The sequence below is a fragment of the Kogia breviceps genome, chromosome 3 (genome assembly GCF_026419965.1).
Source record: "Kogia breviceps isolate mKogBre1 chromosome 3, mKogBre1 haplotype 1, whole genome shotgun sequence".
In the NCBI taxonomy this organism is placed as follows: Eukaryota; Metazoa; Chordata; class Mammalia; order Artiodactyla; family Physeteridae; genus Kogia; species Kogia breviceps.
The window spans coordinates 88,204,617-88,220,185 of NC_081312.1; the positions used below are offsets into that span (position 1 = coordinate 88,204,617).

The 15,569-nt window shown below is 36.3% G+C and overlaps 1 protein-coding gene across 7 annotated transcripts in view; it reads right to left on the minus strand.

Annotated features, from left to right (window-relative positions):
- The window catches only part of SPG11 (SPG11 vesicle trafficking associated, spatacsin), a 79,482-nt gene that overhangs the window by 35,096 nt on the left and 28,817 nt on the right, over positions 1-15,569 (minus strand). For all 7 annotated transcript variants that reach the window (XR_010839678.1, XR_010839677.1, XM_059059445.2 and 4 more), the window contains exons 16-23: positions 13,619-13,822; positions 12,183-12,289; positions 10,227-10,372; positions 8,926-9,087; positions 6,626-6,692; positions 2,290-2,455; positions 907-1,112; positions 541-649 (exon numbers count right to left, since the gene is read on the minus strand). Coding sequence is in view for 5 of the 7 variants with exons in the window: in XM_059059445.2 (XP_058915428.1) it covers positions 541-649; positions 907-1,112; positions 2,290-2,455; positions 6,626-6,692; positions 8,926-9,087; positions 10,227-10,372; positions 12,183-12,289; positions 13,619-13,822 (1,167 nt within the window). In the remaining 2 variants the exon portion in view is untranslated. The remainder of the gene's footprint in view (positions 1-540; positions 650-906; positions 1,113-2,289; positions 2,456-6,625; positions 6,693-8,925; positions 9,088-10,226; positions 10,373-12,182; positions 12,290-13,618; positions 13,823-15,569) is intronic.

Below are 15,569 nucleotides of genomic sequence, written 5' to 3' on the forward strand. Positions count from 1 at the left end.
AACTGCTGAGAACAGTCAGTGACAGGAGGTACATGAGAATGGTGCATTCCCAGGGTCGGGGTAGCGGGTCAGCCCCAGTGGAGAAGAGCACAGAGGAAAGATGACATAAATGTATAAGGAGAGGGGCTTTGTGGACAGACGGTCAGCTCACCTTCCATTATCAACTGACATATATTAGCAAGAAAAAAATCAAGGACATCACTTAGGGTCAAATTTTGTGAGATCTATCCCGCTCCTTCTGAAATGATTTCAACATGTTAACACTTAAGAGACTTCTCAGACCAGCAGCACAGTAGAGGAGACAAAGCTCTCCTCCACCTCTTGGAAACTCTATCTGTAAAGAGGGAATCATTATTTTCACCCTTCTTTTACTAATGGCAAGATGCAACTGAAATCTGTTATGTGCTCGATGAGTAAGAAGAGAAGGTCTAGTAAGAAGATAAGGTCTGGTGAAAACATGTGCTGGAAGAAAGACGAGGCAAACACAGATTGGAACAATACAGCTTGCTAGAAAAGAGGCTGGGATCGCAACTCACAAACCTCTTTATTTCCTGCTGCTGAATGCTGTCCCATATACCTTCTTCTAAGAGAACAAGCAATTCTTCTATAGTTGACTTTTCACCCATAGCCAGTTTAGATAGTTTTTCAGCTATAAGAAATATAAACAACAAAATATGGTCAAGAGAAAAGGTCGGGAACTGGGCAGTTCTGTTTGAAGAGTGTGGCCCAGAGACATTTCAGAAACCCATTAAAGGGCCCAATAAAGTGAGATAAAGTGCAAAAATTCTGCAGAAAAAGGATGAAACAGAAGATAACTGTTTCCTCCCCAACCACGCACAATTCAGTGCCTTAGACCTATTTTTCCCTTGTCCTCTCAACAAAACAAATGACATAAAGGTGCTGTACCTAGAGACTCTCTGATAAAGTTGTACTGAGCATCTTCATTTCTACACGTGTAGCTCAAAATTATATTGGCCACTTTCATATCAACTCTGAGCTTGAGGCTGTCGAGGCCAAGCAGTTCTAAGAAACAAACACAGGCAGCTCCTATTGAAGGTATGTGGAAGGAGGAGAGACCTAAAATATAGGCTTCATTGCCTACTTGCTGGATCCTGAAAAAGAAAGGAATCAAAATCACATGAGCACGTGAAAATTTTTTCTCACCAGGAAAAGCAGATTGAATTATATCAGTGATACTTGGAGCATCAGATGTATGCAATTTTTGACTTCCTCCCCCTTCCCTTTTTCACCCCTTGTATACATCCATTTAGGTTCTTGGTAGCTTTTAGTCACCTTCTGGCTCCATAGCCCCCTATTCCCTTCTATTTTACCTTCTCCTAAAATGCCTACTCATAGTCCAAATTATTTTTGCTTCCAACTTTATTCAGGGAACGTGGAATAGAACTTATGAAAGACTACCAACTTATGATCTTATTAATTGTATGTACACAAACTACCAAGAAAATTAATGCCACCTAAAATTTGACATCATAAAGCACACACATTTTAAACGACTCATATATGTAGTTTTACATGAATAGAAAAATTTCGAGGAAAGATGCACAAGAATTTAACCATGTTTATATACCATGTAGAACGAAGATGAGAGAATGAGCGACTTTTTTCTTTCATTTTTCACCCTTCTGACCTACTTAAATATTTTAACACAAGGATGCATTATTTTGTTAACTATAAAACAATAAATAAAATAAATCTGTATTTAGCTGCTGATTATATCAAATATTCTCCCAATTCTGTGCTTTATAAAAGTGAATTATAAAAGACCAAGATCTTAAATACAGAATTCACATCTCACTATAGAATTCCCTCTTTATAATAATTGCTAACATTTGGCAAGCTCCTGGATCATTATTTAAAAACATGGTTTTCAGATATATTTATTATGTTATTTAAAATATATTTTAATCTTTTTTCCTGTTAACAAAAGTAAGGGAATTCCCTGGTGGTCCAGTGGTTACGACTCCATGCTTCCACTGCAGGGGGCATGGGTTCAATCCCTGGTGGGGGAACTAAGATCCCGCAAGCTGCATGGCGTGGGCCAAAATACAAACAAACAAACAAACAAACAACACAAAAGTAAGACAAGCTCAATGCCAAAAACCTGGGATATACAGAAAAGCACAAATGAAAAAATATATATATATATAATTCCCCAGTCAAATATAATTACTAACTGTGGTATGTTTCCAATAGGTTTTTTACATGCATGTGTAAAAGTACACAGATATGCCTTTTATTAAGAGTACAAATTATGTTTTAAGTACTCACAGCTGCTTGGGGGTCTTGCTCTTGGTTAATTCCTGAACCAGAAAAGTACCAAATGCAAATGATGGTCGTCCATGATGTAAATAATAGGCAAAATTCAGACGTTCTACTATAGCATATTTATTAACCAGGTCAGGGCTAGAGAAATGTGGGAGCTGACTCGCTGCATCTGGGGGGAAAGTGAAGCAGTATTAATCCTCTACACCTCACCATGATTAATTTCAGATCTTCATGTGGAAAATTTTACTCTGCAATGGTAAAAGAAAACTGGTTGCTATAATCATTTTGTACCACTGTGTATCACTTTGAACCACCAAGATGTAATAATTTTATTTTAATGTGGGGAGGTAGTCCTCATTTTATACAAAAATGTGTACCTGAGAAGCTGCATAAAAACTTATAAACTATGCTTTTCCCCTACTTAACTTACTTGTTATTTTAGATGCTTTAATTTTATATCTGATGATCCATTAAGTTCACAGTGGCAATAACCCTTTAACTACAAAATCTCTGCTAATGATTTGCCAGTGTAGCTTTCTAATTCATTCATGCAGCTCATTACACAATGAAATCCCTTCATTTCATATTTATATGAATCCTCTATTCACCAAGGCCAACTCACTGTACCTTTCTCCAACAAAGACCTTGAGAAGAACATCCTTTTCTCCATATTAATACCCTCCTAACAAACTTTTGTTATCACTACCTGTACTTTCTGATGTTGGATTCATAGAGCACCTTATTATCTACATCATGATACCAACTTTCCAAGACCAGCAGAGTAGTTCAAAGTTCCTCTGTGCCCACAAAAAAAGCAGAAAAATTTTTTAAATCTTTTTAGAAAAATACGAAGTCAGAAGATATTTGGATGTGAAAAGTTGGTATGAAATAAAGTTAGGGCTTGATAGGAACAGTTAACTGCTTCTTAACCACTTACTACCTATTAAAAAAAAGAGACAAAACAACATTTTGAACTGTTAACAGTGCATCTGCTCTTGTTTTCAAAGTTCAAAGCTTATTTCTGAAATAAAGTTGTATCCCTCCCATGGAACTCCAAGGACTTTTCATATTGTGACTTCGCCCTTATTAAAAAAACAGGACCTGAAGACTTTAGAGGAGTCTGTCATCTTACAAAGCTATTACTTAAAAGTGTACCTCCTTTGAGATTAGAAAACTGTCACATGCCTTACCTGTATTCTTTGTAAGATCAGAGTGACTCTGGTGACTTACAATTACATATGAAACCATTCATTCATTCAATATTTGCTGAGCTCATAAAAAGCTGAATGAACAAACTTGAGTTTTTATTCAAATAAGACCCTGATTTTTTTAGTGGTTGGGTGGCTAGTATGGAGATTTTGTATAAGAGAAAATTCTACCTGAAGAGAAATTTTTCTCTGGACTGCTGCAGAAGCCAAATCACCACGCAAGTGCCTTGTGGCCACTTTCAGTGGTAAAACCATATGAGAAAAGAAGTCAACATTCTAATGAAATACCTCTCCAATTTTAAAAATCCATATTATGTCTTCATGATAATTGTTTCATTTAATTTGTGCTTTACTTCCTCAAATATGTTTTAAACTTCTAAAACTCAGCAGGGAACTTGCCTTCAACTCCCTCCATGTACCCAGTAGAGTGCTCCCTCTCCACCAGGGCCTCAGGACTCTGGCTAAGTGACGGAGCTGGAGCCGTTAGAGCAGTACAGGGGATTCTGTCTACTCTCCAGTAACCTCACTGAGATTAGAATGAGTACTTTCACTTGAAAATGCAATAAACACTATTTTATCCTGCACTGAACAAATATCGATTGAATATCTATTATAGGCCCGGCACTGCACTGGGCACTAGGTAAATTCAATATATTGAAATTTGAACTTATAAAACTGACACATTAGAAAATGCACTTTTACATAAGTCAATAAATATTTACAGGGTATCTATTACAGGGTATATATTATGTGAAAAGTACTAATTTGAAGCCTCCTTTAGAGTAATATAGGCAGAGGCACCACAGGTAATACGATATTAAAGGCTAATTCAAAATAAATAAGTAAAAAAGAAATAGAAAAAGAGTTTAAGAACAGCACAAAAAAAAATCAGGGGAAGTTTTATGGTCTAGAGAGGATGGCAGTGTGTGCGTATCTGGTGCTTACCATGTGTCAGGAACTGCAAGAGCTTTTTAAATGACTTGTCTCCTTTCATTCTCATGTAACATGTGAGGTGGACACTGTCACTTACCTTATTTTATAGAAAACTGAAGAGAAGTTAAATCAGTTGCCCAAAGTCATACAGCTATTACATGGTAGAGCCGGGATTTGTCTAATGCCAACACCTATGCTCTTAACCTTTATATTATAGTGCAAGTGAACAAGGATTTTTGGAAAGGGAGAAATTTAAGCAGAAGGTCTATATTACATTCCCCAGCAAGTAAAGCACTAGTGACCTCATACAATGACTTTTAACTCACAGTATGTTTTCAATTCAGCTTCCTAGAAAATGTTTTCCATCAAAACTACCATAGACATCACCTTACTATGGTCAGAATGGCCGTCATAAAAAGTCTAAAAATAATAAATGCTGGAGAGAGTGTGGAGAAAAAGGAACGCTTCTACACTGTTGGGGAGAATGTAAATTAGTACAGCCACTATGGAAAGCAGTATGGAGGTTCCTTAAAAAACTAAAAATAGAGCTACCATATGATCCAGCAATCCCACTCCTGGGCATATATCCAGAGAAAGCCATAATTCAAAAAGATACATGCACCCCAATGGTCACTGCAGCACTATTTACAATAGCCAGGACATGGAAGCAACCTAAATGTCCATCAACTGAGGAATGGATAAAGAAGATGTGGTACATATATATATAATGGAATATTACTCAACCATAAAAAAGAATGAAATAATGCCATTTGCAGCAACATGGATGGACCCAGAGATTGTCATACTGAGTGAAGTAAGTCAGACAGAGAAAGACAAATATCATATTGCTTATATGTGGAATCTTAAAAAAAGGGTATAAATGAACTTATCTACAAAACAGAAATAGAATTACAGATGTAGAAAACAAACTTATGGTTACCAGGGGGTAACTGGCAGGGGAGTGGGGGGAGGGATAAATCGGAAGATTGAGATTGACATATACACACTACTATATATAAAATAGATAACTAATAAGGACCTACTGTATAGCACAGGGAACTCCACTCGATACTCTGTAATGGCCTATATGGGAAAAGAATCTAAGAAAGAGTGGATATATGTATATGTATAATAGATTTACTTTGCTGTACACCCGAAACTAACACATTGTAAATCAACTATACCACAAATTAAAAAAAAAAAAAAAGGCCAGGTGGAGGGTACACTGCTGTTCATTTTATTATTTTTACCATACATTTACATTATATACACTCTTCTCTATACGTTTCAGAATGTAAAAGCCAATCTAAGGAAGGGCATCATACATCCAGTGAGAGCTTTGTGGTTTTTTTTAAAAAATATTCTCCATAGCTGATTCAACATAGAGAGTGTCTTAATATTATTTATGAGAATAAAGGATAAATATAAGTGGGAAAAAAAAAGATCCGGCAATCCCACTCCTGGGCATATATCCGGAGAAAACTATAATCAGAAAAGATACAAGCACCCCAAAGTTCACTGCAGCACTATTTACAATAGCCAAGACATGGAAGCAACCTAGATGTCCATCAGCAGATAAATGAATAAAGGAGATGTGATATATCTATATATACTGAGCTATAAAAAACAATGAAATAATGCCATCTGCAGCAACAGGGATGGACCTAGAGATTATCATACTAAGTGAAGTAAGACAAAGACAAATATCATATGATATAGCTTATATGTGGAATCTAAATAAATGATACAAATGAACTTATTTACAAAACAGAAAGAGACTCACAGACACAGAAAACAAACTTATGGTTATCAAAGGGGAAAGGGTGGGGAGGGATAAGTTAGGAGGTTGGAATGAACATATACACACTATTATATATAAAACGGATAACCAACAATGACCTACTATATAGCACAGGGCACTATATTCGATATTTTGTAATAACCTATAAGGGAAAAGAATCAGAGAAAGAATGTATATACAACTGAATCACTGTGCTGTACACCTGAAACTAACACAATACTGTAAATCAATGATATTTCATTTTAAAAAAAAAGAAAAAAGAAAATGTTTTCCAGTGGAATGTGCCTTTATTTTAAAAATAGAAAGCAGGGAGGAAACTAGGTTGGCTTTACATAAATGAACTTCTGTCAACACTGCTGAAATGCTTCTAAAGCAAGAAGAATCCATAATGACTTACCTCCTATATTCAGTGTGTTGGCAGACTGCCAGCCAAACAATCTGCTAGGATCAAAGGGCAATAATGACTGGAAAAGGGGAAAAGTCAAATCAGAGTTAAAAGTTAATTGACTCTAAAGTGAAGTAAACAAAATCATATGAAAGAGCTTCACAGGCAGTCTGCTTCCCTTCTTCAGGGCAATTAAAAACTTTTATCTTTCTAGACATAAATTCTTTGAACACAGAGCATATGAGACATTTTTCTATTTTAATACTCTTTTGGTAGAACCAGCATCAATTATAAGGTAAAAATGGCTTTAGAAGTCCTTTGGAATCAAAAGGCAAGAGGACTAAGAGGCTAGAAAATGTTACCACGTAAATACAACAAGATGTGCTGAGGCAGGTCAGGAAAGAGTGAGACAACCAGATCAAGGGTTAAAGGAATGTGATGACCAAACCATCAATAACAACAGCAAAGAAAAAACGGTCGACTAAGATCAGGTCAGTCAGAAAAGGTTTGAGAGCAAGGAGCGCTGGCTGTTTTGAAATCTGTAGGCCAAAGGTTTAGCAAAGACAGTAAATAGATGGTGGGAGGGATATAGGAGATGACACAACTCTTAGGCCAAGATCTGGATGGCTAAGAAAAGAGCAGCTTTAATTTTATTTATGTATGCATGTATGCATGTATGTATGTATGTATGTATTTACTTATTTATTCTTAGTTCCCAGACCATGGATTGAACCTGGGCCATGGCAGTGAAAGTGCCAAGTCCTAACCACTGGACTGCCATGGAATTCAAAAGCAGTTTTAATTTTAAATTAAGGGAGAATCTTGTGGTCTATTAAGGAAGGAATACTTTTCCTAAAATAACAGGACTAAAAAATTGCATCAGCCAACCTGAAAATAGAACAAACAACAACCTGAAACCTCTTATGTTTCAGGCTGATTGAATCCACTTTAGGTAGTAAAACTGTTTTTATATAATCTACTTATATCTAGTTTATATACCAATGTTACTCAAAGTGCTGATCTGCAATGAGATAAGAAGCTTGTGATAAATATAAATCTAGCTTACTGCTTCCTTCTTTGAGAAAGTCTTGCTACATAAAAACAAAACAAAACAGACAAACGCACCAAAAAAAAAAAACCAACCCTGCTGACACATACCAGCAACAAGCAGTTCACGGACTGGCACCTGCCTGGGGACCACATTTTTAAGTAGCACCAGTCTGTACCCTAAAAAATTTCACATTAGAGTAAGAGAAGTTTTGTACCTTCATAGGATTATAGAGTTTAGATTGAACTGAAGACATTATAGGAATATTTCTACCTAGGAAAAAAAGCAGAAGCCTTTTGAAATGAGAAATGAGCAAAAGGTGTCCTTAATTGAGGATACCTGGATAGGTTTCAGGGAATCTGTGAATTCCTCTGAAATATAAGCAAAATGATGTGCAACTTTTCTGGGTTCATAGCTCTCTCACATTTAAAAAAAAAATTTATTGTTTTTGGCTGCATCAGGTCTTGGTTGCGGCACGTGGGCTCTCTAGTTGTGGCACGTGGGCTTCTCTCTACTTAAGGTGCACAGGCTCTGTAGTTGCGTCATGCAGGCTTAGCTGACTGTTCTCTAACCAGGGATCAAACCTGCATCTCCTGCGTTGGAAGGCGGATTCTTAACCACTGGACCACCAGGGAAGTCTCTCACATTCTTAAAGAGGTCTTTGTCCTAAAGGTGACTTAAATAAACAGCCCTATTCACTGAGAAGAGACAGAAATTATCAGTGGTAGAATGAAGCAGCTTTCAATGAAAGCAGCAGACAAGTATGCTGGCCAACTATCTGTCTGCTCTCAGATCCATTTCTACCTTCCCATGTTCTGCCCTGAATTGCAGAGAACTGCATTTCCCAAATTCACTTGCCCTCTGGCTACCAGATAGGTTTAGCCATTAGAGATAACATGGGAAATTAAAGGAGGCAAGAGGGGAGAAGCCAAGATATTTTCCCCTTCTTTGTTTTCTAGGGCATCTCTTGCATGGTTCCGGGCCTAGCCTCTTGTCCCTGCTCCCAGTAGGTAGCCCGGTTGTGATTTTAGCTCCCAGAGAGGCTCCAACTGTTGGGTTCAGACAACACCACTTTCTTGCATAGAGGTGTTGACTGCTTCCTTCTTTGTTAATTTTTGGGTTGTCTCATCATCACGTTTGGTTTCTCCATTTTGCTATCACTCTGTGTAAATAATTCCCTATATTAAATGGCCTCCATTTGGAAGACCCAGAGTGGTTCCTGTTTTCCTGGCTGAACACTGACTGATACTCCTAAATACTGTACCTGAATCAAGTGGTAGAGTGTAATATCTGGTGGCAGGACACTAGGGGCAGTGTACTGTGGGAAGAGAGCAGTTTTAAGCTTGGGGTAAGGAGTTAATGCCATCTTCAGTAGCTGGGGATCTACTTTCTTCACACAGTTCTCATTTTCTTCATTCTGAACAACCTAAATAAAAAGATAACATGGTATAGAATAATGTTTTTCTCTTCTCCAAATTTAAGTCCTTTTTTCATAAGTAGCCTGTGAAACAAGATTAGCTTGATATAATAGGTGGTAGTGAAAACAGCACTGGACAAGGAGTCAGTTGCCAATAGTTCTGGTTCTAAGACAAACTAGCTGTATGACCTTGGGCTAGATATTTAATATCAGGCAGGCTTCAGTTTCCTCATCTACAGAATTAGAAAGTTCAGCTAGATCAGTGGTTTTCAAACTGCATAAGGAAAAGCTGTTTGAAAAAAGGCTCTACTACAATATTTTAAAATTTTAGATATTAAATAATAAATATTTTACAAGAAAAAACCCTACTAGACTAGATAACTCTTAGGTCCTTTCCTCTCAGGTCTCAAGTTATTCTGACTGATTTCTGACAGGTGATCAAAAACAGGAAGAATAAATAACCATGAAGTTAAGGTATACTTTTTATATAAGGTGACAAACTTTTGCAGATTAGATGTTTAACAGCATTTTTAAGTTCCCTCTAACCAGCCACACTGTACTTTCAAAACAGCAGAGATGGGCAACTTTTCACTGGATTCCTCAAAAGAGTTTTTAAGGGTAGCTAAAAATTATGGTTTCCTTTTTAACTCTCAAGAGGTCAAATAACAGAGAGTAATTCCCAAGTCACAGATTTAAAGTATACTTACTCCAAGGAGCAATTAGATCTTGATTCTATCCTGAAAACAAACCTGGAGTATTAGAAAACAAATAAACAGGAAAAAAATTGCTATACAACATTCAGTCGCCCCTTGGTATCCACAGGGGATTGGTTCCAAGACCCCCACAGATGCCAAAATCCAAGGATGTTCAAGTCCCTCATATAAAATACTGTAGTACAGTCAGGCCTCCATATCTGTGGATGCAGAACCCCCGAATATGGAGGGCTGACTATAGCAGTCTCCTTTCAACTTAAGAGGATATGATATAAAGTTTAAAAATTCACCCTTGTTTTATGCTCTTTAATCTAATGAAATACTTGTAAGTGGTTATATTTTAACATCAACTGAGACCTAGAAAATCCACCCATATTTCGGCTAAATTTAAAATCAGTCCTATTTTGCCATAACAGGTAAAAGTGCTGTCCATACCTGGCTGACGCCCCCAGGGGCATACATTGTGGTAGCAAGGGCCAGGAGGGTATGTCCTTCCAATAGCATACTGCTTACACTGGCCTGGTTGCTGGGAATCAGTATCTGAGCATTTGCAAGGCTAGCCTGGAAGATCAGTTTGGGATCTGAAAAATAAGAGAGTACATTTTTCTCCTTGAGAGAGAGAAATACTAAACAAAGGATTACATAATTCTGAGAAAGAAAATTAATTTTTAACTCTATCCACAGTAAGAAGGATTTTCTAAGTTTAACAGTAATGGGAAAATGTCACAAAGGGAAAAAAAGAAAGATTTGTCCACATAAAAATAAAAACTTCCATTCAAACAAAGAAAATTGAAAGGTAGTAATGAACAAGAGGAAAAATCAACAACAGATGACAACTTAACAATTAATGCCTTCAACAAAGAGCTCATACCAATACAAAAGTCCAAAAAACTGACTGTAACAGTTAAATGGACAAAAGAAATAACCATTTTACAAACAAGGAAATATAAATGTCTGACACATAAAAATATATAATTCATTAGCAATAAAGAAATGCAAATTAAAATAGTAATTAGATGCCATATATTACCTATCAAATCAGCAATGATTTTTAAAAATATTCATCCTCAAGCACAGAGCTGGTCAGTGTACATAGAAGCTGGGACTTACAGAAAAGAATGGTGTAACCTTCCTGGAAAGCAATCTAGCCTTACTTATATCAAGAACCTTCAAAATGCATATAACCCCAGACCCAGGAATTTTATATCCAGGAACCTATCTGTACTAAGGAAATAATCTGAAACAAGCACAAAAATTTTATGTTCAAATATACTCGATTATTATTTATAATAGGAAAAATAGAAAACAGCCTTAATGTCAAAAAATGAGAGGACAGTAAATTAAATAAGAGTATTTCTATACAATGAAATATTATGTAGACATAAAATGGTCATTGTCTCTAAAAACATAGGAAAATTCTTATGTTATAATTACTATATGAAAAAACATAATATACAAACACATAGATGTTTCTGGTTATATCCCTAGCACTTACAGACTGTCACAAGGTAGGGGATAAATAAATATTTGTTGGATGAATGAAATACGACATTGACTAGGTTTTTAAAAAGTATAGAGAAAATAACCATAACAAAATATATTAAAATATATCAAGAGTTCCCTATGGATAGTTATCTTCCTGTTCACTTAGGCTATCTACCTATTGAGGGGTTATCTTGATAGTTGCCTGTGGCTTCCTTTTCTTCTTATTATTATTTTTTAACAATGAAACATGTTACTTTATGATCACCAGAAAAATAAAACAAAACCAAAAAAAACCTCAACCCACATTATGAAAAAAATTATTCATTAGGAAAGAAACCAGGCATTACATAAAAATGAAAGATTGGCTGTTGATATTCCTTGCCTATGTTGTGGCTTGGCCTGTCCCCTTTCCTGAACCTCTAGAATAAAACCCACTAAGCCCTCAGGGGTCACAGGTTTTTTCTACCTGATTATAACCAGAGCAAGGCTCTCCATCATTGGCTCCACTAGAGAAGACAAAACAATCCCACATATACTATGGATTTATTTTCACTCCAATTGGAGTTCCTTACTGAAAGATTCAGGGCAGCCATTTGGAAGACAGACCACCTCCTCATGGAAACAGGGTACAGTCTACCAAAGAGCAGGAACCTGTGATGAACTGATAGGATAAGAGATATCCAACATAACCACACATGCTATCTGCTCCAAGTCTGGTTTTCTTCACTGTCAAGAGGCTAAGATTTTTGGTCTTTTGCTTTTTAAATAAAGCTTGAGTCTAGATTATGGTCAAATATTTGTCTACAGCTAGACAGTTTATTCAAAGAGTTCGCAATTTAAATTCCATTCAACAGACCAGTTATTTATCCAAAGCAAGTTTTGTTATTTAATGCAATACACCCATACCTGTTAAATTACTGGAAACTTGTCGACACTGAACTAAAAATTCAAACCAAGGGTGAGCTTCATGTAATTCTTTTTTTTCCAAAAAGGGACAATTTGGAGGATTAAGTCTGTATATAAAGCAAACAAACAAAAAAACTATCTGATTAACATAGAGGATAAGACAGACAATTACAACCATGTTTGCTCAGGTGATAACTAGCATAAAAAAAAAAAACTTTGTAATTAAAAAGTAAATATAACACAATATAATCCCAGTATTGTGTTGTGTTTTACATATGCTGATGATCTGGAAATAGAGAATTTTAGAGACAGGGATAATATCACTTAAAATGTATTTCCTACTGTGATGAAATTTTACCAACGCTGTATAAGATTACCAGATATCTTTGCACTTGAAGATACGCTGTATTAGATTTTTTTTTTTTTTTTTTAACAACAAAAGCTCTTTAGCTTTTTCAAACTTAAGAGGTTTTCGAAAACCTTTACATAACTACAAGAGAAACTGGGACTAAGCAGTTAAGGCTCATAACAGGTCCTCTAAAGATACAGCTTTTAAACTTTCACTTGCCAGTAGCTTTGAGGAAAACATTTATGTGTTCAAGTAAGTCTTAATGATATGAACAAGAAATACACCCTTTGCTTGACTTCCTAGTCTTTACTACACAAAATAAAATAAAAATGTTCTCCTTAGCACATGAATGTGGGTTCTGGAATCAAACGTAAGTATAATTAAATCTAACTTTACCAATTACTAGCTGTATGCCTTAAATAGGGCACATAGTCTCTCTCAGAGCTTCAGTTTCCTCATCTGTGAAATGGAGAAGTAAGTAACCACCTCACAGGGTTTTCTGAAGATTAAATGAGATAATGCATGTAAAGTACTAAGCCTAGTGTCAAGAACACTGTAAGCACTCATATGTTAGAGACTATTACCTACTTTTATTGTTACTGACCCAATAGCAATTAACACTGGCCACAGATACGATTCTGCAGGTTGACCTTAGACATCAATATATATTGATGTCTGTTTATCTAAATATAAACTTTAGACCATTTCTAAGATACCTTGCAGTGGCAATGAATTCAAAGTTTTTAACATTTGCTTGGTAATGAAAATATCAAAGAAGTCCAAGTTAACCTTTAGAATCCTCCCTCTTTTAAACTTGTAAAGCATTTCTTTCTAATTTCTAGTTATTTAAAAGGTCAACAGAGATGTTACAGAATTAACATCACCAAAAAACACATAATAAGCATTTAGTTGAATGCAGTATTGAACTAAAAGATGTACCAAATGTTAGAGTGGGAGGAACTACTTCAAAAAGATCAGTATTCCTCACAAGATTGCTTAATATTTTCCTAAAAGTCACATTCAGAAGTAGTATGGAAAGAGGGAATGTGAAGGCCTGCTCAAGGACAAGTTAATTCTTAGTACTCACTTGTAATAGTCAAGAAAGACATAAAGAAGATACTGCAGACTGTGTTCCAAACAATAGAGAATGAAGTGACAATGGAAATCCCAACCATCTTTGGACCTATAGTTTTGAACAGGGAGGGTATCTTGCATCACGCCCCCAATACGGTTCAGTCTTTTGAGAAAGAGTTCAAAGTCTTCTAATTCAGATGTAAGAAAAATTCCATTCCTATTGGGCAGGTTTAAATAAAAGATGGCAAGTTAAAAAGTTGCTATATTCAGAGCAGACCAAATCATTTCCATTGTTAAGTAGTCTCAACTAGTTAAAAGTACTTACAAATTAATACTGCCAATTCTTACCCTATAAATATGTTCTGACACACTTATTTTGCTAGTTTCCAATAAAGGTTTCTTCACCACTGTAATATTTTAATGTAGTAATGACAGTCTCGAGTTATATTAAACATTTCAGAAACCTAAACTAAGCTACCTCCATTACTTTGTTTTTACTGAAACTGTACAACCCAGTGAGGGAACAGTGGTTTAAGTCTTGAAGCTAGATGCTTCACACACTGAGGAATTCACCAAAATATCCAAACAAAATCATTAAGAAATTAAAGCAGAATAATTTAAATAGACCAACCATTAAAGAACAGAAATTTGTATTTAAATATTTTTTATAAGTTTACTGTTAAATACATCATACATACCATTAAAGGAGTATAGAGAACATATTATGTGGAGAACACTGCATAGCCACCACCCAGATTACAGAACACTGTACCTAGAAGTCCTTTGTGTATTCCTCCCCCTTTACATGTGCTTTGCCCTCAGAGGTAACCACTATCCTGACTTTCATGATAACTATTCCCTTACTTTTATTCACGCATATAGTTTTACCACCCATGTGTGTAACCCCAAATAATATAAGGTTTGGTTTTGCCTATTTCAAACTTTATATAAGAAGGGAACCTCTTAGATATATTGATGTCTTGTTTTTCTACTCAGCATTGTGTGATTTATCCATGTTGATACGTATGGCTATAGTTTTTTAGTTTTCATTGTTATATAGTGTTCCACTGTACAATTATACTACATTTTACTTATCTGCTCTAACTTTGATGGTCATTGTTCCTAGATTTTTGGTAAAATAAATTTCCATTTCCATGATTACAAATGAGGAAGAACATCTTCTCATATGTTTATTGGCCATTTGTGCTTCCTCTTTTGTGAAATGTCTATGTGTGCTGGTATCTTTCCCCTCCAGATCCAAGCTCTACTCTCCTGCTCTGTGTCCCTGGAGGCTCACCTGTATGGGTTGCTCTAGAAGACTCCTGTGCCCTCAGGTCTCTATTTTGGTTTCATCTCCTATGGGAGACTCCCATCGGGAGATAAGAATTAGAGAAAAAGGGAGGATGGGGATACCTTGGCACTCTCTGTGTGAGGTGACAGCAGGTTGGCTGACATTCTCCACTAAGAGACACAACTCCTGCCAGGCAGCTCCCTTGGTCTCAGTAACTATTGTCTTCCTTTGCCCCATCAGGCCTTTTAGAAAGCACACCCTACTCCCAAGGTCATGAAGATATTCTTCCCTACCTTCTAAAAGCATTATAATTTTTACATTTTTACATTTAGGTTTTAAAAGCTACCTGGAATTGATTTTATGCATGATGTAAGGCAGAGGGTCCAATTTCATTTCCCCCATATAGCTATCTAGTTATCCCAACCCCATTTGTTGAAAAGACTATTCTTTCCTCCAAAAAGACTGTTCTGCAGTGCCACCTCTGGCATATATAAGGTGAGCATATATATATAAATCTGTTTCAGGGCTTCCCCGGTGGCACAGTGGTTAAGAATCCGCCTGCCAATGCAGGGGACATGGGTTCGATCCCTGGTCTGGGAAGATCCCACATGCCACGGAGCAACTAAGCCCATGCACCACAACTACTGAGCCTGCACTCTAGAGCCCATGAGCC